The 24590-nt window shown below is 40.3% G+C and overlaps 4 protein-coding genes across 7 annotated transcripts in view; 1 reads left to right on the forward strand and 3 right to left on the reverse strand.

Annotated features, from left to right (window-relative positions):
- LOC145436146 (serine/threonine-protein kinase PLK1-like) overlaps window positions 1-24590 on the reverse strand; it is a 992061-nt gene that overhangs the window by 780753 nt on the left and 186718 nt on the right. The gene's annotated exons all lie outside the window — the stretch shown is intronic.
- LOC145443015 (uncharacterized) overlaps window positions 1-24590 on the reverse strand; it is a 290638-nt gene that overhangs the window by 151505 nt on the left and 114543 nt on the right. The gene's annotated exons all lie outside the window — the stretch shown is intronic.
- The window catches only part of LOC145441575 (uncharacterized), a 232529-nt gene that overhangs the window by 5176 nt on the left and 202763 nt on the right, over window positions 1-24590 (reverse strand). The window lies entirely within an intron of this gene.
- LOC145434235 (uncharacterized) lies at window positions 6553-15920 on the forward strand. Its single transcript, XM_080311619.1, has one exon. It carries the CDS (start codon window positions 13978-13980, stop codon window positions 15283-15285), a length of 1308 nt encoding a protein of 435 aa, XP_080167745.1. The 5' UTR covers window positions 6553-13977; the 3' UTR covers window positions 15286-15920.

A 24590-nucleotide genomic window follows, 5' to 3' on the forward strand; every position in this document is an offset into this window, starting at 1 on the left:
AGAGAGAGATTGTAGTAAGAGATAATCACACACTTGACTCCAAGAAGGTTGCGTTTACAATTCGCTGCGTGTTTCTTCTTTCGTTCGACGAACCGGCGTAACCGCGCCGTACGGCCTTGTTGGCTGACGTACCACGAAGCCTGTCTATTGGACACGTATTCGATGGATCACACTGACGAATATATTTGTTTCCGTCTCCACGACTTGTAACTTTATTGAATCACGTACGACAAAGTAACGGACTTCCGAATCAGCGAAATATCATGAATTGAATGACCGTCTCTCATAGCCACGAGAGAGTACATATGCACACATTGTTATCTACGTTCACACGACAAAATATACGACTCACAAAAGTCTTATCAGGTTTCAGTTCAGGGAATTACGTAAGGTCTACCAACTCCTTATCGACTAATATTTAAATGGCGTTATACCAATATACTCCGTTAAAAGTTCCCCCTTCCCACCAAAATAACTTGGTGTAAAAAAAACGAGTATATTGGTCAAAATCTCAAACCTAGGGTCATACAACATATGGACTGGGGCTAATCATAGGGACTGGAGACAGGAAACGATTTTATATGCAGGGGCAAAAGTAAACTAAAGAAACGAAATACCATACAAGCGTGGCAGCGTGGCAAGCGTGTCAAGCGTGGCAAGCGGAAACCCTATTTTACATAACCATCTCGGAACGACTCGCAATATCATCGTTCCGTCCTACTGGCAACTGAAACTCAGATCAACAATAGTTAGCGCTCAAACAAAACAAAGAAATAAAATACATAATTAAACCAGCACAAAAGCGTTACAACCGTGACATTACAGATCACTTCGCATGCACTAACAACAAATTAATGAAAATGTATAATAAAGAGCAACAAAAACTAGAAAATGCAATGCAATTCACAGACGTAACCAGTCTAAACCAGTCTATATGCACTGACGAATACCATCTACGTGTATGCAAGGTCAACACCATAATTCATCCAGCAATCATGCTTCAAAACCCACAGAACATGCCATTCACCGTCATCAATCACTTCTTCTACTTTCTCATTATTACTGTCAACCCGTCCAGCGGGCGCAGCAATCATTCCTACCAAATCCGTGTTGTCTGTACACAACAACAGAGGGCTTATAACAATCCAACAACCATTCTACAATCTGCAGTGACCATCTCAAACATGACGCAAGCGACTACAAACGGGCCTACACGAGACTAACATATATTACTACAACGCATACTTCAGCAACGAGCTTCGGTGATCCCACGTTACATTCTACGACGGGGAGTCACAACATGATGCAGCAATCCTGCATTTACATAATATATCAATGCGCAAATCACGCTTTTCACTACGCATATCTTTACTTTACGCGATTCAACAATCGATGAAGCAGCAATCCTGCATTTAAGCAACATATTAATGCACAAGGCATTTCTCATCACGCATATCTTTATTCTACGCGATTTAATGCAACACGTAATCATTCAAATGTCTTGGTCTAACAATTCGTCTCCCTCTGGACGTATATCTTGGACTTGACTCGGTGATATTTCTGCAATCACGAGATATCACGTCGGGGTCACCATTTAACGCAGAGCGAATGTTTGTAGTTGTATAATTGTATATCTGACTCCAAGATGTATTCTTGACTCCAAGAAGGTTGCGTTTACAATTCGCTGCGTGTTTCTTCTTTCGTTCGACGAACCGGCGTAACCGCGCCGTACGGCCTTGTTGGCTGACGTACCACGAAGCCTGTCTATTGGACACGTATTCGATGGATCACACTGACGAATATATTTGTTTCCGTCTCCACGACTTGTAACTTTATTGAATCACGTACGACAAAGTAACGGACTTCCGAATCAGCGAAATATCATGAATTGAATGACCGTCTCTCATAGCCACGAGAGAGTACATGCACACATTGTTATCTACGTTCACACGACAAAATATACGACTCACAAAAGTCTTATCAGGTTTCAGTTCAGGGAATTACGTAAGGTCTACCAACTCCTTATCGACTAATATTTAAATGGCGTTATACCAATATACTCCGTTAAATCAACCATCCACAAAGGCAACGCATACTCCAACGCCGTCAAATCCGCCGGTCTCTACCAAATGATCACCGAGCCTACACGCATAACCGAAAAGTCAAGGACTTTGATCGACCACATATATACCAACTCGCGCGACATGGAAATCATTCCATTTGTCATTTCGGCAAAAATCAGTGACCACAACCATATTGGTTTTCTATCACAAGAACAACAAAGGACACCCCCCGAAACATATCACCTCTGCAGACGACGAGAGATAGTGGACGAAGAAGCGATCGATGATGCCGCATTCAATCAATTTAAAACATCAGCCATCCCCCACATCTCGGTAAACAACTTTGACGAAAAATTTGTTGAGTTTATGTCTGCTATCAAATCACTGCTGGAACAATTTGCACCTCTACAGCGCCTTTCGAGAAGTCAAAGAAAATTGAAGCGAAATCCGTGGATGACCACAAAGCTGATTCAACTTATCCGTAAAAGTAACCGGTGGCATAACCGAATAGACACCAAGAACTGCCCAGAACATGAACGAGAAAGATTTCGACGTTTCAGGAATCGCACCGTGCATCTTATTTCCAAGGCAAAAGCAAAGTACAATGAGAGATTTTTCAACAGACACATAAAGGACACTCGAAAAACATGGTCAGGACTTAACTCTCTCCTACATCGAAAAAAAGGCCATAAATCTGTTTCGGAAATTGTGAATTCGGACACCGGAAACAAACTTTCAGACCCGGCGGCCATCGCGAATCACTTCAATGAATATTTTTGTAACGTAGGCCCAAATATTGCTTCTTCTATTACAAAACCTGTGTCGGCCAGGTCAGAGGTGAGATCGATATCCCAGTCAATTGTGCTTGAACCTATACGACCAAATACGAAGTAGAAGTAGCCATCCACAAACTGAAATCGCACAAGGCCGACGGCTATGACCAAATCCCATCATGGTTTTTAAAAATGATAAGCCTGCATATCGCTCAATATATGGCCCATTTTTTCAACTTCATGATAGCAAATGGAGTCTACCCAAGCTATTTAAAAAAAGCCAGAGTAGTCCCTGTACACAAAGCTGGGGATAGAACTAATGTCACCGACTACCGTCCGATATCCGTTCTCCCATGCATCGGGATTGTATTCGAAAAGTTGCTCCTCTCCCGCCTGTCCTCATTCCTCGCCAAAATGTCTGTCATTTCCCCTCAACAATTTGGCTTCCGAAACAAACACCAAACCGCTCATGCCCTCCTAACAGTGGCCGAACAGTACTATGATATCTCAGAGAAGCGAAATGTGGGATGTAGCATTTTTCTCGACCTAAAAAAAGCGTTTGACTGCGTAGATCATAAAATTCTCATCTCGAAATTGGCGCGTTACGGACTTCGGGGCCCACAACTTGAGCTCATGAAAAGTTACCTCACTGGACGCCAACAAATGGTTGCGATCTCAGACACCTTGTCCTCTCCTCACCCGGTGACCTGTGGTGTGCCCCAGGGCTCAGTACTTGGACCGGTCCTTTTCACCTTATATGTCAACGACATTTTTGAAACCTCCTCATTGAACACCACACTGTTCGCTGATGATACTCACCTCCTCTCTTCCGCATCTTCGACGGCAGAGCTGGATGCCCTGACTGGTGACCAAATGCCCAAAGTCCATGAGTGGACGGCCCAGAACAACCTTTGCATAAACGCCTCGAAATCGCAATTGCTGACAGTAAATTCAAAAAATAACCTAACCGTTAATATCGCTGGTCAGCCCGTTTCCAACACAGATAATGCCAAATATCTCGGAGTTTTACTGGACTCGAACATGTCCTGGAAGAGTCATATTCAGTCCCTAGAAACTAAATTATCACCGAAGTGCGGCCTGTTCTACAGCCTTAAGCGCTTCATGCCAGCATGGGTTCTTCTGATACTCTTTACATCCTTAATCCAATCGAAGTTACATTATGGCATCCTCTGTTGGGGGGGCTGCCAGTAAAACTGCACTCAAGCCACTGCAGAAACTACAGCATAAAGTACTCCGAATCATAGCTAGGGCCCCAAAGGGGCCTGGCTGCCCATCCAATAAGTCGCTGCTGAAGAGATTCGGCGTCCTAAACATAGAAGATATGCGGAAACTAGAAATCGCCAAGTTTATGTATCAGTTTCACTGCGGTCGTTGCCCCGAATATTTCAATGACTTCTTTACCTCTGAATCAAAAGCGCACAAGTACAACACACGCGCGTCCACGTCGTCCAAATATCATATGATCGACCGAAAAGATCATCGCTCCATCAAATATGCCGGACCTGATGTGTGGAACAGTATCCCGCCGGCCATCCGACAGTCGACGAGCATGTCCACATTCAAGTCGAAATACAAGCAATTACTACTAAATAAATACAGTCCATCCTCAAGATTACCGGACCACGACTGACCTATCGATCTCGCTTCCCATGACATGCCGCCCTATTTCTTGTCGCATTCTTTTTCTATATCTTCTTTACTTTCATTCAGTGTGCATGCCTCCTCTTTACATCGCCTAGGCCAAGGTGGGTGTCAGATTCCATAGACTACTCCTTGTCGCTTCGACATCTTCCTGTCTTTTCATTGTATCGCATTTTTGTGGTGTATTGAACTGATAAAATTGCTAATAAACCAATGATGATGATGATGAAGTCGGGGGAAATTTACCGGTTTTTACTCCAGTATTGCAAGTTGAAATTAAGTGTCCTCTTTTCACGTTTTCAAATTACTGTAACCCTAAAATATGGTCATAATCGGACGTCGTGCACAACAAATCGGTAAGCGCGCCGTGAAAATAATGTCGCGACCCCTGCCCGGGTTAGTTCAGCCTCTGTTCTGGTTTACGCAGTCAATGGGTGTGACAAGGGTGTGTCTGAAGCCTGTGCCGGGTTGTAAAATCGATATGCGGCACTTCCGAAAGCGATACAAAGGCGCGCGTGTAGTAACAACAGTAGTACAGACAGTGTTACGTGTGCATTTTGGGTGCTGTCGGATGATAGTAGTCAGGCTAATTCAGATAGCTTAGGATGCGGTATATTATGCATGGGATAATAATGCCTTGTATGGTTCAATCTGTCAGGATTCCAGAATCTCATCTATGAATTGTACATGTTAACGACGCTTGCCTTATACTAATTGCTATTTTTTCGAGTTGGCCATTCGAGGCACGCCTTTAAGACAGTAAACTTGTACAAGCTAGCAATTTTGTTAGTCAAGTTAAAGCGATATACTGTCCTTTTGAGTTGTTCTAGTTCTTTGGTTGCGCATTTTAAAAAGTGAGTAGTTATAGTTGTGTATTTCCAAGCTTGGTTCACAAAATCTGAGTTTTTAACAGCATTGAAATGATGTAGGTCTATTCATTCTTATTGTCTAAAAGCAAGATGTGCTAAAATCTTGAAGTTTAGTCCTGCCATCTTTTGTAGCCCGGAATGGAATTGGTGGCAACGTCACACAGGATTTTCTGTTTATTTGCTTAATTATTCTATACAGAAAAGCTCTCATCTCGCAGGATTTATTTCATAAAATGAACCGAGATTCCATATAGGACCTATTATAGGTGTAGCCAGTGCTGGGATCAATTCAACACCTTTGAGTCCTTTCCTATGGATAACAACATGACCATCACCAATCAGTTCTACCCCAGAACTTCAACGTTAATGAATTTCAATATTTATGACTTGGACTTGGACAACTAGAAAACTTTTTCAAATTGAATTAGGTTTGGGATTACTGTACACGCGAATAATAATCCAAGTTGATTCTGATCAGCATGAGAATGGCAAATGCCTGTACACCAAGTTTGGATCGTTTCACACGATGCAGTTCTTTGTAGGAATTTCAGGAAAACCAGATATTAGATTAGAATTAAAATAAGAGCATAGACAGTAGACACATGTCTCAAATTATATTAAAATTAGAGCAAAGAAACATTTTAGGAAGTTGTCTAAATATTTTCAAATCTCCAATCAATATAAAGTCAAGTAGTATTATAGTCAAGTCAGTATTGTTTAATTTAATGTTTGGGTGTATAGGGCCTATATGCATCATGCATAATTATGTATGGGATTCCCCAGTGGTTCTCAACCTTTTTATTCTCGCGGCACCCTTTGGAAATGAAAAAATTGTTCGAGGCAAACCAGCACAGTGGATCTGAACTTTTTTGGCTTACGGCTTACTATTCTTCAAAATTTCAATGTAACTTTTGGCCGCCTGAGTCTCTCGTCATATGACTTGGTTTGAGTCATGCGCAAGTCGAGTCAATACCCAGTCATTTCTGTATTTCTAGAAAATGACTCAGGTCCAGTTGAGTCGTCAGAAAATCGTGACTCGAGTCATTACAACCCTGGCGTATGCTCTATTAAAATGCGTAGGTATTATTGAATGTAAAATCTTTGTTTATTATCTGAAATTCTGCATCAAGGTTATAAACATACAGAATAAAAGCGTCATTGATCTCATATTTGTGTACAAGGGAAAATGAATATTGAGGGAAATGCTGTCACCAAATTCCGTAGTAATTGCAAAGAAGGAACCAATTGTAGGTTATATACACTCAATTGAATATTGATTATTTACAAATCTCAATAACAATATTATACTTGGATCTATTCACACACAATGATTCGAGGACTGGAATATGACACGAGTATTAACTCTATTGATTTGAGTCGAGTGGTGAGATATCATTTTTTATCACGGAAATTTTACGCTCTTTGACACGCAACATACAAAACATGTACGATAGTATAAATTTTTCCGCTCTTTACTGGAACTGACATTTTTTCGAACCGATGAACAGCAGTGTTATAAGCTGCAGTGAAATGGATGACAGTAAAATACCAAGTAATCTTTACTGCAAAGTAGGCCTGGCAATATGATCACATAACATGTGCATATTTGAACTATCGACAGCTTTCATATTGTTGTGACGTCAAAATGAGGGATACTCGAATGCTTGACTCAGCTCCAAGCCCAATACTCGATTCGGAATGTAATCACTCAAGTACTGGAGTTTGGCCCGCCAGTTTAGGCTATTATCTGATTTGTCTGTGATGCCAGATGACACTGCATGCCGATGGAACTAACCATATCGACAGCATAAACAAAAGTGAACTTCAGTGAATAAAGGATTGATGTTAATCACAACGCTTTCCAAAGTAGACTAGGCCAGTGCTCTTCAACCTTTTTCGACGTGGTACACCCTTTTAACGTTTGCTCAAAACTCGTACACCCCTGTTCATTAGGGGTCTTCAAAAATGACTTTTTTTCTCAAATCGTACTGGCTACTTGATAAAATTGTTAGGTTACCTAACTTAAGCCTGCACAACAAATTTGGTTCAATTCCAACCCGCAGCCGGATTGCTACGGGAGAAGAAAATTTCTATTTATTAGATAAAATAAATACCGAAAAATTGGAAATTTTTCTGTTCACCCATGAAAGTATGAGATTATCTATGAAAACGATGTTCTTCAAATTTGGTTCAATTCCAACCAGTAGAAGCGGAGTTATTGCCGTCAAAAAATTTGGATTTGAATAAAATAGTATTTGGTCACAGAGTCTATTCGCACTTCGCAGCCAGTTAAGCCGCCCGCCACGCAAATTGGAATTTATTCCGTGTCAGCCCAAAAACAGCATGACATTACGAACGATAATTCAACCTAAATGTAACAGTGTTGTGGAGGGAGTAGGTAAAGTTACTGCTGCAGAAGCGGTAATTCAGATCAGCGATGATAGCAGGCGCACCAGCCTACTACGTATCAGGCCTGCCCCACACCACACACAGTCGATAGTAGCACTTGGGCTGCAAGAGATGTCAGTAACCTCAGATCGTATGCCGCTATATACAGTCTATTTTTCGCTGATTTGCATCACTAATAACAAAATACTAAATTGCAAATGTACTGCGAAATATTGGACATAAAATCGGCATTTTAACACAAAAGGGTTTCGATTTCAACATGGAAGCTGTTTCGAACCTGGCTGGCTACGTCACTTCATTTATGTGCATTGCGGTATTTGTTAACGTCGGTTGGAAGTACCGATTCAAGAAGTCTCAGCTATCGCGGCGGTTCCCGCCAAAATCACTAAAAGACAAATGACTAGCTGAACACATGTTTGTTAACTGCATACTTTCCAACACCAACCGGAACCATTGGTCTATTGCCGACGGCTAAATGAATAGGAGAAATATTTGCCTATGACATCACAATCAAGCGGTGTACAGTATTACACTTGAGATAACATCGTACCATATTGCTCATTAACCTGTGCGTCAACCTGTACTGGCCCATAAACCTGCCTTTGTGATAGCTAGCCATCGGCTCATTGTAATTCGAATCTGGTACACCCCTGTACACCCCATCCGAGTGGTACACCCTTTGCAAATTCTGGTACACCCTAGGGTGTACGACAACCCCGGTTGAAGAGCACTGGACTAGGCTATTTCATGACTTGAAATTTGACTCAAAAATTTGCTTCCGAGTCATGAGCAGTCTGGGCAAAGTACGGTATTATTGTTCAGTCATTTCAGTATGAATGACAAATAAAATTCAAAATATGTATCCTTTTCGCCGCCACACAGAATATACTGCCAGTTCAACATCACATTCAAAATTATTGTGCATTTTGTGACAAAGCTGTAGGTTGATCACCATTTCCCAGATATGTCATTTCACAATCGTGTAGCTTTGTACTATCGGTATTAGTGGCAAAGAGGCTATAATTTTAGTACAGTACTCAACGGGATCATCTCACTCGATTCTTTAGAATTAATACTCGGGAGTCGGGATCGTTGTGCATGGCCGTACTTGCCAGTAACACAGTTCTCAGTATGAAATCTCTCGAAAATTTATATTAGATGTCGTCTGTCTCGAAAAAATCGATTTGTCTATTCACTGGAAATTGGTGGTGGTCAGTCACTCGGTATTTCTACTTTTTGACAGTAGACTACTCAAGTAGGTTTTGGCTACTTGCACTACATAATCAACTGTTTATGTGTTTTGACTACTTCCTCTTCTACATGAACAGATACTAGCAAAACTACTTAGTTCGTACTTGAAAAGTAGAAAGTAGTTTGGCGATAAGTATGCGCCACTTTTAGGTGTGAAGTGTTATAAGAACTCGGAAAAATATACCATCGTAAAAGATTATATCTTGGTAAATTGTATCTATTCCTCTGTCATTATTCCAGGGACAGGGGTCACCAGCCTTTTTCGAGCCAAGAGCTACTACTACTTGTACTTGTACTTTCACTTCACTGAAATGCAGAATGGGAATTAGCAATAGGACGTCATGTGACGTCACAAGATTCACGTTCGCGTTCAAACAGAACCTGAACCTTTCAGAGATTTCACACCCATTCCTAGTTGCTTGACCCATGCTCAACTGCTGTTCATATCGAACTCTTCTCCACTAAAGCCTTTGCACCTTTGAAGCTCTTTTTTTGAATATTTGCTACTGTCACAGCAGGCAATTCATTAATATCTCACATGTCATAAAGTTTGAGGCAGTGAGGGTCAAAATTATCATCGTTTATACTCGATTAGAAGTAGAATAGCGATTTCTGAGTAAGTAAAGAAGCAAGTATTCTAGGCCTAGTTTTGCCTAGAATACTCAGTCATTAGTGCAAGAAATCAAAACCTACTTAAGTACTCTGAAAAAGTAGTAGTAGTTGCAGGTATGTTCAGATGCAGGTATTTTAGTTTATTTCATGTAAAACACAGCAATGGCTGTAAAGTTGAATCAGTGCTGTATCTTTTGTATATCGGCTGAATGCACTGGGGCAGTGGTTCCCAACCTTTATGACCTCGCGGCACACTTTGAAAATGAAAAAGAGTTCGCGGCATACTAGCACAGTGGTTCTGAACTCTTTTGGCTTACGGCAAAAGCAAACTACCAGAATGCGTATAGCAGCAACCACAGTATTATATAGGTGATCACTGGTCACTGACGAAATATTTCTGCCTTTTCGGTGTACTCAAGTAGGCTTTTCGATGCTTCAAAGAAGAAATTAAGTTTTCTTTTATCTCTGCGGACATGTCACAAATACGTCTACGAATGGTATAATTTGACATGGGGGTCGTTTTCAATTCTTCTTTTTTTTTTAAATTTTATTGCAGGCAGGAATAAGGACTTTCTCTCAATCCGTGTGAGGTTTTGAATTATCAACCATTACCTCTGTTGCCACATAACTTGCCTGCTGAGACCTCGTTCAAACTTCAGGCTGAGGTTAATTTCATAAGATTGGCTTGACAACAAAGTCTGCCCACTACCTCGTTGTCGATGTAATTAACCGTCGCATGAAAGAGTCTAATCGCGATCGTCACTAACAAATACAGACGCGTATAGAGGTGTCTATACTGTGAAGCCAAACGCTTTTCCATGCAGATCGTGTAATAGCTTCTGTGAGGATAGCAATACCTCTGTCAAGAGTCTTACTGGCAGCCAGCTTCTGTTCAATTGCAGTTCCAACAAACCGGGATGATAAACCTCAGGACCGGTGAAATTTGTTAACTGAATAATTTGATCAACATTGCTTCTCAATTCTCAAATTTGTCGCCTGCAACATTACGTTGCGCCCTGAGCCTACTTTTACCTGCAATGCTGGCACGCTACCTAAAAATCACAATGTGAATGGCTATGTCGGCAATTCTAATTTGTAAACGTGAACGTCACTTCCAAATAAGTATACATTTCTCGTTGGTGGGAATGCCTTCCTAGGTGTTGGCTCCTACTCGTCCTCGGCTCTGCAAAAGCAGTGTCTTACAAAAAGTGGACCGTGCAATAAGTTGGCATCTTAGGAATCAAAATATGTTATATTGGCATAGTATAAGATTATCATCGATAACGAAGACATGGCAAGAATACGACTACAAATAGAAACAGAAAAAGGTCAACTACGTCACGTCCCTGTTCTGCCTCCGGTTCGGATGGGGTGACAAGTAAAAGGTCACCTTCGGCCACACCTCAACATCACGGTCCAATAGCCCGAGTCTAGTTATCTATCTTTCATCGTCCTAAATGCTACTATATGTGGGCAAACTAGTGCATCACACCCATTGACGGTGGAGGCCCCACTTTCATTCATGGCAGTGCAGTAGCAAGTTACGAAGCGTCGCAGATTAATGAGATTCTCCGACCATATACGTTGCAATGCTCAGAGTGTCTTTACAATAAAAGCCAGAAAAAGACCCAATCCATGACGTGATGGGGATGCCTAATTGAGATAACGTCACTATGGCCGTCGCGATATCCTTGTATCTGTTCACTGCATCGGATTGTACATCGCGTGTCTTGATGTAGTAAATTCAATAGAAACTCCAACAATGACACACTCAAAATTTAGATTTTTGTTATACTTTGACCCAGTTTAGCGCATTTTCTCGCGGCACACCTGAGCAGCCCAATTGGCACACTAGTGTGCCACGGCACACCGGTTGGGAACCACTGCACTGGGGTAATCGGTAAAATAGTAGTTATATATGTTATTGGCATTGGCTTGTGCAGTGCCGATGTAATTTAAGCCATACATCACACAGATTACCAAAGTAAATTCCTATCCAGACAAGGCAGTGCAGTCCCCACAAAATCACCCACAAAGATTAAAACCGAAGTTGTTCCTAATACTTGCAATACTGTGTATACTTGGTCAACTAGGTTAATCTAGTTGTCTAATCAGAGTAAAAAGCAAATGCAGGAAATCTAAATATAATTTAATTTGTGAAAAGTTTCTCTGTTTTATTTTATTTTCAATCTCATTTCTGCTTTTCCTAAAAATGCTATAAGACTACTGTACAGTACGATACGCGCCATACTCGTGCTTAGAAGAATTAACTCCGATTTGATATGAACTGAACTTGATTCAATTTCTTAGTTTTCAATATTTCTAATTCTAATCTAATTCAGGAAAAGCTGTATAGCTATAATATTATTTCTAATCCAATATGAAAACACTGGTACTGTGAAACAGAGACATTGACATTTAAGAATTTAAAACAGGGATGCTGGACTCTTTTTCAGAGTAAATACCATTTCATTGTAATTTCGAAGCCAACACACTATTGGGATATCGTTTGTTGGTACTGGTGCTTGAAAATGCGACCAGGAACTGCTAAAAGTGAGGAAAATTGATATATTATAAATGCGAACCATTCCATATCACCAAACAAAGTTAAAAAGTGGGCTTAGGAAGACTTTAACAGGAAGCTGAGCAGTCAACACAATGACTTGGACTCGGATTCGAGTCATAATACCATGACTCGGACTCGATCCTCTGTTCGCTGACTTGGACTCGAACTTGACTCAGTGGGAATTGAAAATGACTCGAGTTGAAAATATAAAAATGAGATTGACTTGTGACTCGGAGCCTTGTGACTTGGTTACAACCCTTGTAGATACTACTCAATGCTTGTACGTTGTTCATTCTTAGTTATAAGTCCTCAACGTACTTGTTCTTTTTCGCACGTTGATTGTGAGTGTCTGTAACTCAACTGTTATGTGTTTCATATATTCGTTGTTATTGCTGCTATTGCTTTTTGTAAGATACATTCCGTATTAGCTTACCCTGGTTCGGTATTATGTTATGTGGTTATCTAATTTAAATAACCATTTACCCTGGTTCTGGCTGACACGAAGATCGTCATGATCATATCGTCGGCACCAGTCAATACCGATAAACCACTCTCTCTCTCTCTGACACCGAGTGTTCACTGTTTTATAGTAATGCACCTGGACAAAGTTTAGTAGTAGCCTTTCAGGATTCTGTAATTTCAATTCTATTACATGCCTGTCTCATATCATTTTTCACACAATCAGATTTACCGGTAGAGCTGAGTGAGGCGTCTTGGAAACTGTAGGGCCCCATTGGTATGACTCCGTAACATGATGTTATTTCATGAACTCCTTGTCTGCTATATCAAAAAATATAGAATCGCCCAAACGCAGGCTACTAAGATAAAAGACACACATGATTTCAAATTGGAGATTCTTCAGATTGCCAAGACAGAAACATTCGGCGCCAGACATTTAGGCGCCTATGGACAATTAAACCTATATGTATTTTGTAAGTTTTCGGTCAGAATAAGGGCAGCCCTTTTCGGTCAAGGTTTTCGTGCTACCGATCGTTCTGGCACACTTCTTGGAGTCACATGTAAAATGGCTTAAAACTGTATGTGTCTTTGTGCATCGTGGCGCGGTAATGGCCAAAATATATGCCCATTTCTATAAATCTTGCATATTTTAACTTGGGGGAAGAATACCCTAAAATCAAGATATTTGGCTTTTTTTTTAAATCGCGTAAATTTACAAAAAATACTTTATAATTTAGGCTAATTCTGGAAATAATTTTGGGCCCCCTTCGAGCTCGCCCCCCCCCCCAATTGGGGGGTTTGGGGTGCGGCAGTTAAGGTCCTGCGCGCACTATATTCGGAAAATTACAGTACTTTTCAAAACTTGTACCTAGGATTAAATTTTCAACTGTCAACCTTCATAAATTGTCAATTAACTAACTTACATCGAAATAGATTCAGTTCCGAAACAACACACCAATTTTTATTATATCGGAATCGAAATGTCTTTCGAAAGAATTGTAGTGGGAGGAGTGTTGACCCCTGAAACCAACCCCTGGATACGCTTACCTAGCAATGGCTGTGAAAACATCGTACACCAGAACACCAGTCTCATGATCACTCCATATGACTACAGTGTTTTCATAGTTTTTATGCAACCTATTTTTTCTTAAACTGACGACTCAAATCCGATATACCAGTATTGCAAATATGCTGTTTACATATTAATGATGCAATTTGTGTAGATTTATTCAACACTATAACTATAATACATAGCAGGTGGTGTAATAAATAAAATCATTTTGTCAACTTCTGATGAGTACTTTCACAATAAGATGAAAGATTGTCCGTGCGATATGGCCAAGAATCCGTTTTCTCAAAAAGTTAACCGCAAGCTTCACACTTATGCGCATGCTGGCATCAAAAATCATAGATGTGCTACATGTGGGAAAGCATTCTTTCGAAAGGGTGATCTCAAATGTGATATATGTGGGAAGGCATTCACTCAGAACGGTCACTTCAAGCAACATATGGATATTCATGCTGGCGTCAAAACTCATAACTGTGGTATATGTGGGAAAGCATTCTCTCATAAGGTAAACTTCAAGCGTCATATGGATAAACATGCTGGTAACAAAGATCATAAATGTGATATATGTGGGAAAGCATTCACTCAGAAAAGTTACCTCAAGAAGCATACGGCATGGCATGTCGGTGACAAAAATCATAAATGTGATATTTGTGGGAACACATTTACATGCAAGGGTGGCCTCAAGAAACATAGGGATATCCATGCTGGCATAAAAAATCATAAATGTGATACATGTGGGAAAGCATTGTCACGAAAGAGTGATCTCAAGCAACATATGGATATGCACGCCGGTAAGAAAGATCATGAATGTGATATATGTGGAAAGGCATTCAGTCAGAGTGGTCACCTCAAGCAGCATATGGATATTCATGCTGGCGTCAAAAATTATAAATGTGATATATGTGGAAAAGCATTCACTCAGAAGGGTTACCTCAAGAAGCATACGGCACGGCATGCCGGTGACAAAAATCATAAATGTGATATTTGTGGGAGCACATTTACATGCAAGGGTGGCCTCAAGAAACATATGGATATTCATGCTGGCGTCAAAAATCATATATGTGATATATGTGGGAAAGCATTCTTTCATAAGGTAACCCTCAAGCTTCATATGAATACACATGCAGGTATCAAAGATTATAAATGTGATATATGTGGGAAATCATTCAGTCAGAAGGTTCACCTCAAGTACCATATGGATGCCCATGCTGGCGTCAAAAACGAGAAATGTGATATATGTGGGAAAGCATTCATTCAGAAGGTTTACCTCGAGCATCATATGGACATGCATGCCGGTAACAAATATCATAAATGTGATATATGTGGGAATACATTTATGTGGAAGGTTAGCCTGAAACAACATATTAATATCCATGCTGGTGTTAAAAATCATGAATGTGATGTATGTGGGAAAGTATTCACTCATAGGAGTAACCTTAAGTGTCATATGGATATACATGTTGGTGGCAAAGATCATAAATGTGATATATGTGGGAAAGCATTCACTCGTAAGGATAAGCTCAAGACTCACATTAATAGCCATACTGGATGATGCATAATGGCATCTTCCACTATGTATGCGGAATTTTAGCAGCAATATTGACTCTGAACATTAAACTTCCGTTTGATATGTTGAGTTCAGCTCACGATTTCACAGATCTGTCATTTCTAATAGCTTGTATTGCTTTGTACTGCATATTTCCTATGCTGCAATACCAATGATCGAGGTTTACAGCGTTCCGCAATGGAAAAGAGTACGAAACTAAACCCTTGATAAATTAACTCTCATGGGTAAGGAGGATTTAATTTGCACCACATACTCGTATGTCACCACTAACTCAAATAATTGAATATAATTCTTGAATCATTGTGTGTTATTGTGCCCACCCATACAAGTAACCAGTCGACAAAAGGGTGGTTGGAAATATTTGTGACGTGATAATGGACACTGTTCAACTCCGTTGAGACGCATTGGTACAATGATAGCTGTGCGTGTGACAGATACCACATGCTTTTGCTGGTCTCTGTGCTCATTGATGTTCTTGAACATTGGACGTATTCTACTGCACATCTCTTGTTATCATGATAAAGAATCCTACGTATCTCTGGTGCACATGCGCATTAGTTAAACTCTTATTAAAGTGCTTATTAAAGTAACTTATCCGATCAATACATGTGAAAAGGCAACTTGTCGTGGTACATTTGTTCAAGCTGCCGGGGCAAGAACGCGTGACTGTTGCCTTCGATTAATGCTGACAAACTATAAGCAGTGGTTCGTCGCGACCCAATCCTGGATTGTGAAGAAGAGTTGAATGTAGGAAAGTATACTAGGCCTACTAACAGCAGGTCCTGGCTCCTCAGGTCTGCACAAAACAATTGAATATAGTCGTTTCTCGATCAAGTTATGATAATTTCCGATCACGACACACATCAGGTAGCGACCGCACCAGAGTAGACTTGAACGCACTATTAATCTAGTTTGTTTTGTTGATGGGCCACTAAATATTGGTTTTTGAGTAGTTCTAGTTGCACATTTGAGAAAAGATTCCTAATGCTAGGCTGATTTGTACAAACTAGCGATCAAGTTGGTCGACTGTCAACTAACTGCTAGTTTTTTTGTGTAGCTCTATTTCAAGTTGCGCCTTTTGAAAAAATATTAATTTTCAAACAACTAGAAACACGTGTCGTCGTTTGACATGAATCGTGATACCGGTTTTCCGTTGTTTGATGTGCTTACAGTTACAGGGATTGTCAGCTTGGAGTCATCACACAGCTAACAGTGGCGTAGCCAGGGAGTCAGTTTGTTGTGGCCGAAACTTATCTTATTTCAATTTCGATAAGCCCGTCCTTTGTATATGCCAATTTTATCTAATTTGTACTTAACTAATTCTTCGGAGTTGAATCTTAGTCAGTTGTGTTTGAGTAACACTTGCGGGCGGAAAGGTCGTTGTTTCTAGTTTTAGTTTCTATTTTTTTAAATTGAGTAATTACCGTATTTTTCAAGTAAGTTGTGAGTTTTTAAGAGAAAGTAGTTTTAGTTTCGAGTTATGTAAAATGAGTCTAGTTCTAGCTTTTGTTACTCATTGTGGAAATTCATTAGAATGTTCTTTGCATCCTACATTGCACAAGGGCCCCTATTTTTGTTCAATATTAGTTTTTTAAACTGAATCGTCCATCCCAGTGACTCAAGATTCTGTGAGATTGAATGAAAGGGTCTGAACCCTGAAGCCATTGATGTACGCATGCCGGACAATACAAAATGTTGCGCAATATCAATATTACGAAAGAAACATTTTAGCGACGTCAAAATCACCGAATCGATGAGCTATTTAATCGTGTTTCATCCAACTGCGTAGCGCACAACTGATTGTCCGCATAGGCCGGGGTCAAACTATTTATAGTTGGTACTTAAGTAAAAGTAGATAAAGTTTAGCGCCGTAAATTTCCCAAAATATATCCTGGAACTAGTGAAAGTGGAAATTATATTAAAAGTACATCCTGGAAGTATATTCAGTAATCGCGATGCCACGGGCATTAATCACCAAGTAGTAAGGAGTCTGAAACATTAGAAGTAGGCTACTTCGTTTCTGAATACGTCAAGAAAGGATTGAGGATTCACCGTTATCGCAAGTTTTCAGCACAGCGCGAAACAACAGCGTAATGCGCTCCTATTTATTATTTCCAGCCCGAATAGCGCGGTATATTACATACAATATTGTCCAACTCTGAGTCTCGTATCTTTAAACTCACCGACTCCAAACATTCACCTCACACAACTACTACAACTGTACTTCGATAAATAATGATAGGCCATTGGGACGGTGACATGATTTTCATGTCATCTGCTGCCACTAGTAGGCTGGTCATGACATGTCTTGAAAATCGCATGTCCTGCTTGTAATTCAGTAGAAATGTAGGCTATGCAGCGACCTTCCCTCTTAAGTATTGACGCCGAATACTTTGGACCACCCCTTGTAAGGCTATGCTTAAAAACTCCTTTTCTGACTATCTCTGGTTAAGGGTGAGACATATGAACATATTATGAATGCGGGAGACTCTATTCACCCAGGCCGACTATTCTAGCATGACTTGAACTCGAGACTGGCCAGTAATACCAGGGATATCTAGACTATACACTCCTTAGCAACCCACAGTTGGAGCTGGAATCAGACTTGACTCGTGAGCGAATCGAAAACGACTCAAGTCAAAACCACAAACGTAAGACGGACTTGTGACTCACAACCTTGTGTCTTGCTACACCCCTGCGGAAAAGACAATCAACAGCAAAGCATAGGGATTTCATTCGCGAATGTATGAATGTAATGAAAAAGGCAATTACACAATCACACAAAGTTGAAACAAGAGTATCACGAATCGTCTTCTGAAGTAGATGGAATATTCATGTACGGGCTTTCCAACATACAGTGTTGGTATTGTAAGCGAGCTCCCAGACTATGATTGCAACCGTATTTTGCAGCAGTTGCAATTAGTAGGTTGTGAAGTTACGTTGCTGGTCGCTGTAAGTCAGGCATCCCATCAGAGGACACAGGATCACTTTCGGTGTGGTCCTGTATGATAAAAAGATAGATTGAAACAACCGCACTCGTGTAAATTTATAATCAATTACAAGTACTAATAACATTTTGGTATTATTCGATAGACGTACTCAGTATAAAAGTACAAGAGTACTTGAATAGGTTGGAGTACTTATTGGCTGATGACGTGTTCAGGGTAACCGTTATCAGCCGTGGCATAGAGAGGAAATGAGCGCAATTCAACACAGAAAAACAGAGCCCACCGAACGAACAAGAAAAGATGTTTACATCCATCTACCTTGAATTGGCCCCATTTCCACCCGCTTTGAAAAACAATTGATTTCTGCGGCCAGTAAGTGTTACGACTCAGTCAAAACCAATGTGATTTTTACAACAACACAACTGCGCCCCTTCAACACGCAAAGACGTTCTCCCTGCACTTCAAGAAAGTAATGTAGTGTACGAATATAAGTGCCACTGTGATTGTGGCTACGTGGGAAGAACGTCAAAACGTCTGCAGGAATGCATAAACCAACATGTCCCCAGATTTATCAGAACACGTGCATCACGCTCAGTGAAAAGCTCACCCTTGACTCATCTGCTTAAGATTGATGCTGATCGATCAAAGGCCATTAATTCTGCCATTGGCAAACATCTGTTAGATAATCCGATCTGTGCGAATAATATAGAGACGACCGATTTCGAATCGTTTGGCGGGGCCGTTCACAATTCCATTTGTGTGCCTCGAAGTCGACTTTTATCAAAATACACCAACCAAAACTCTGTCAACAAAAAGAGTTCGTGTACCACCTAAAAATAGTACATTGAACGCTCTCTCATTCGATATTTCATGCTGGTGACGTCATATTTTGTGATACGATTTTTGATATACTATGTTCTTTCCAATTCTCTACTAGTTGCTGACGATTATCCCTGAGGAGTGTCAGTCGAAAATATTCGGGTTCATTTCAATATGAATATACTATTCAATTGTATATTGAAGTTCTGTACCTCAAGAAGCTCTTCAAATATACAGAAATGTAACATATAGCGAGTGGTAACAAATTTTTGTTACTGTCACATACGTCACAATTTGGGTCTACGATATCTGCTGATCCTGATACGCATATGGGGTTCCTTTTCACTTTGAACATTACATTTTGAATTTGAGATTAGAGTAAATGTGGATTCCTAGACGTCGACCAGATCCGAATCTCTGTCATTTTGGAAACTGGATTCAGACAAAAAAATTCTGATATGCTTTAGAGTTGTCGCGACACACATGAATTGATTTGAGCCATTGTCAGAGTTGGATTTCTAACATGACATCTCTGATTTGTAGAATTATCCTAAATTTCAAAGAGCAAGTTTTTTTAAAATAAAATCAATTAGTGGTTATATAAATAAGGACTCACCCATATTCATAGAAGACTTCAAAGTTGGATTGGTATCGATTAGGGTTAGTTCGGATATCAATAATTTCCACTATCCGGATAACGGATATATCCGTATATTTGGAATTTAGCTAACCGGTTAACCGGATAGTGAATCCTAAGTGAGATAATCGATTTCACGAGGTCTGCATGAAAAATGGATCGCAAAATCATTACCCAGTGTAATTGCAGCTCTCTCCTCACACCGCATCAATAGTGGCATCCTGTAGCCGGGACCGTAGTTTTGTAACAAAGAGTCCACACGTATGAAATGCTCTTTCTGCTTCCACAAAATGGGCTGAATTATAGTAAGCAATGATGTCCAGTACTGGAAGGAAGAGTAGCTGATACCAGAATTGAGGCCGACATGATAGCTCGCTCTAATTCCTCCATGAGAAATTCACATGATCAGGCCCGTAGCGAGCCGAAAAATAAAAGGGCGTTTTAAATAAAACGAGGTGGTTTCGATTTTTTTTTTCGAATTTAGTATCTGCGGAAATCAAATACGCTTACACGCACGAACATGTTTCGGAAATGCGAACATTCGATGTCATTCAGTTTCGCAATGTCACTCATTAATCACAATCGCTGTTCAAAATAATCTCAGCGGCATATTGTCTCCAAGCCACCAGTGATAGGAGCCAACGCATGCCAGGCCCGAGACTATGGTTACGCCAGCGATGATATCGTTCGTACCATGCCTATTGCAGATGCGATTGCGCAGGCTAGCGATAAGATCGTGAGCACCAAGCCAATGGAGATGCGATTATGTAGGCCAGTGATGGTATAATGTCCACAGAGCCTATTGCAGATGTGATTCTGCCAGCGAAACAGCGGCTTGTTGAAGACTCGAAAAACCAGGCCAGCAACGATAGCCGAGTTCGCGGCAATCAATGACCTAATTTGGCGATCTTCTCAGCGGGAGATTGCGTCGCGTTCAGTGATGAGCATCGGGGCGGAGTGGATTCGGAGCGGAGTTTTGCCGATTTTGTGACAGTCGGAGCGTTGTCGGAGTTTACAACAAATATTTTTTCGGAAAATTTCGGAGTATTGTAACTTTTGTCTCCGATATCTTTGGATAGCTCTGACCTGAATACACTCTTGATTAGGATTACAAACCAAAACACAGACAGTTGACACCTTGTAAAGTTTTAATATGGCAAGTAACATGCGAAAATGATTACCAAGTGCATAAAAATCAGCCATCTGCACTGCAATTGGGGACTGGAGAGTAGACAATACTATGACGACAACCATATTATCACATTAATTTACTAACACACATTACCAAGTGTACCATGCTTGCTACTGTTTCGGATACTTGACGAGATTCGTCGGAGTCTGGGATTGCGCTGTTCGGAGTCGGAGGGAGTTTTCCTCAGACTCTAAAGTTGTCGGAGGGATTCGGAGTCTCGAAAAGCACTATCTGCTCATCACTGGTCGCGTTACACAGTGCATTGACGTATCCCGCTAACTGGGGACACGCTTCTCTCTAATTAGCCGCGTGAAACACTGATAATACGACTTATTGAAGCTTCCTAAAAGTTTAAAACACATTATTAACGATACTATTTTATCTGGTTAACCGGCAGATGTATATCCGGATATCGGATGATCAAAAAACCTGCGTTTAACCGGTTAACCGTTATCCGGATAATCCAACCCTAGTATCGATCGATTTTTTTGGTTAAGCATCCAGTTCTGTCATATGGAAGTGTGCTGATTCGTTACTGAGAATAATGGTCGCCTATGGCTTGTCACCAACAGGTATCTGTGTCTCTTTATTAATAGCACCTGAAAAGTAAAACGGTAAGCTGACATAACTGCTCGATAATAGCACTGAGTTTTCGATAAGGGGTCAAAAATTTATTTGACTTTGCTAACATATAACAAGTTGAACTTTTGGCTTGTTAGGTTTTTCAACTATATGATCTCATAAAAGTCGTAGGCTACTGTATATTCAGCATGTAACGAGTCAAGTACAGTTGGCGACTTCCTTAAGCGTTGCAAAGTATCACTGACAATAAATCAACAATTAAATTATAGTACATACCTTAAACCAGGTAAATCACAAGTAATTTCATAGTGAAGGTAATTTACCTGAAGTATTTGTTGCAAGCTTATCTTCTTCAAAGATTGCTGGTACAACACAAACTATGAAATATACTGCAGCAATTTCAAGTGATTAAATTTGCCATCGTTGCAGCTTGATATTTTTTCACACATTGCATTCTACGTTGAAACCAGGGCTTCGGACCAGCCGTAAATTTAAACTGCCCCGGCTCCGGAGGTCTCTTCTATCATACATTAGCTCCGGCTCCAGCTCCGGAGCCGCATTATTACCACTGCTCCGGCTCTGAAATTATCGAATGGGCCTAGCTATATCAGGGGTGGCCAACCCGCGGGCCAAATGTGGTGAGTACTCTGTTACTGACCATCCATACATACAAGTGTTTGGGTGCAGCCTGTCTAGTTTATTTCATATCGAACGATGCGCAACGACTCGCGTACAAGCCCAGTCCATACACAAATTGACTCGAGTGACTGCGAAATTGTGATTCAAGTCGATTCATGACTCAACTCATTACAAGCTGGCTGGGCACCAAATTCCAATATTGCGCGTACTCTTATCGTAACTAGGGCCGGGTACAATGATGCAAGTACTCAAATCTAAATCGAGTATGAATTTGAATGATTCTAGTCAAGTAATGAATTATTATTATTTCCAGTACTGAAATGGTACACCCCTTGACACTAAGAAGTCTATGAGTCGTGTTCAACCCTCAGCATTGTCACGAACTGTCATGAAGTAGGTATGGTCGAATATTTTCTTCTAAATTATCTTGATTGTGATGTGGAACTGGCATTACATTTTCAGCGGTAGCCTAATTCAACTTTCCACAGTTTTCACCCTATATGACGTCATTATCGTTGGTACTCGCATACTCGACTCGATGTCTAATACTCGATCCATAATGAAGTCAGTGAAGTACTCGATTTTGTCAGCCGTAAACATGTTATACAACATGCTATGAAAAATCATGGTAGGTCAGCATTGGAAACGAGTCACCATGTTCGACTCGCAAGTCATATCGAGTCATTGCATATTTTGAATTGATTCAAGTTACTCGATTTTTCCAGGCCATGTCAAAAGTAGGAGTCTAGAGTCAGGGAAAGTCACTCATTTTTTTATTGTGACTTGAGTCAAGGTAAGTCTCTCGATATTTCAAGGAGACTTGGGTCAGATGAAGTCACTGGAGTTAAGACAAAACACCTAAAATTGCTCACCAAGAGTTAAATTATTAACGAGAATTATCGCTTTGATATTATTTTTCCTTGAGGAAAGCTGTAAACCTTGATTTGTGGTATCGCAGCGTAAGAAACATGTGGTATAAAGGCACAGCATTACTGGAAACAACATATCTATGAAGTCGTGGTCCAGCCACGTATTGTCACCAACTGCAATGAAATAGGTATGGTTGAAAAATACAAATTATGTAATGTGGTGTAGAAATGGCATTACGTTATTTGTGGTCGCATAGTTGAACTTTCCAAAATTTTCACAATGGTATGCAGTCACAAGAGGTTATACTCAAATACTCAACTTGAAGCTTAATACTTGGATCAGGTTAGAATTTGTCAGCTACTCGATTCTGCTCAGCCCTACACCTAATACCCTCGCAGCCTCCTTTTACAAAAATTCCTTATCAATGTTGGCTGATACTCACAAACACAACTCAGTGACCAGGCGTTCACTTTGAAGCTGTGTCCATACTTGCCGACAACTTCCGGGGCAATATACTTACTTTCGTGTGCTGCAAAAAGTATTCTTTTTGTGGCTGTCAAAGTCGACCTTGGCAGCTTGAGCGAACTCTCCGATCTTCACAACTATATTGTTCACGGATAGGTTCCACAGCTGTCAATACAAATTTCACATTCAGATACACAAGTTTACAAACTTGTACAAACTAATAATCTAGCTAATTTATGACCAGCTTGGTACTTTTTTTTGAGTAGTTCAAGTTTTAGTAGCGGATTTGAAAAGCGAGTAGTTCTAGTTGTAGTTATGAAAAGTGCATGGTTATTGATATGCGTTTCCAAAGCAATTTCCGTACATCTAGAAAACATGAGTCGTCGTTTGGCGGGAATCGTGATACCGGTGTTCAGTTGTTTGATGTTTTTGCAGCCATCGCTAGATCACAGTCATAACTAGAAACAGTGGCGTAGCCAGTGAGTGGGTTTTGGGGGTTGACACACCTGTCATTTTTAAATAAAACGCCGGTCATTTTGAAATACTGATTCTATCTTCGAATTTCCTAGTTCATTTGTTATTCAGTAATTTGTGTCATCAGTTATTAATTAGTGGCAGAATCTTCATGGTCATTAACTCCGGTTTAGAATTTTGAAAAGTGAGTAGTTTGTAGAAGTCTGACACTACTGCCAGAAATGTTACCTTGATATCCATGTGAACCATCTTACAATCGTGAAGATGAAAAACTACAAGCAGAAAATGTTGCACTTAGCAACGAGTCTCTTGTTCTGTGATGGCACACCTTCTTTAGTAAACTTTCATCAGTAATGAAAACAAATGGAAAGGTATAAAGGATTGATGGCATCAAAACATAAATATCATCTGTTGGACAAGTCTAAATCAGTTGTTGTCAACCTTTTTGCGGTCGCAGGCCAGTACAATTCTGCAACAAATTTTGTGGACCAGTGAAACTACATTTAATTTAAACTACATAAATTGGAAACTACATTTATTGCTTCCTTTTTGATATCGGACGTACTATACCCAGAGCTCGGCAAGATCAAGTTAATGAGTGATTTCGTTCTAAATCGAGTATTAGGCTTCTTTTCGAGTATTTGGGTATCCCCAATTATGATGT

The sequence above is a fragment of the Botryllus schlosseri genome, chromosome 1, assembly GCF_051294905.1.
Source record: "Botryllus schlosseri isolate E-star chromosome 1, Bs_hap1, whole genome shotgun sequence".
Lineage (NCBI taxonomy): Eukaryota > Metazoa > Chordata > Ascidiacea > Stolidobranchia > Styelidae > Botryllus > Botryllus schlosseri.

Coding starts and splice junctions, on each gene's coding strand:
- LOC145434235 (XM_080311619.1), top strand. CDS start 13,978: ATGAAAGATTGTCCGTGCGATATGGCCAAGAATCCGTTTTCTCAAAAA.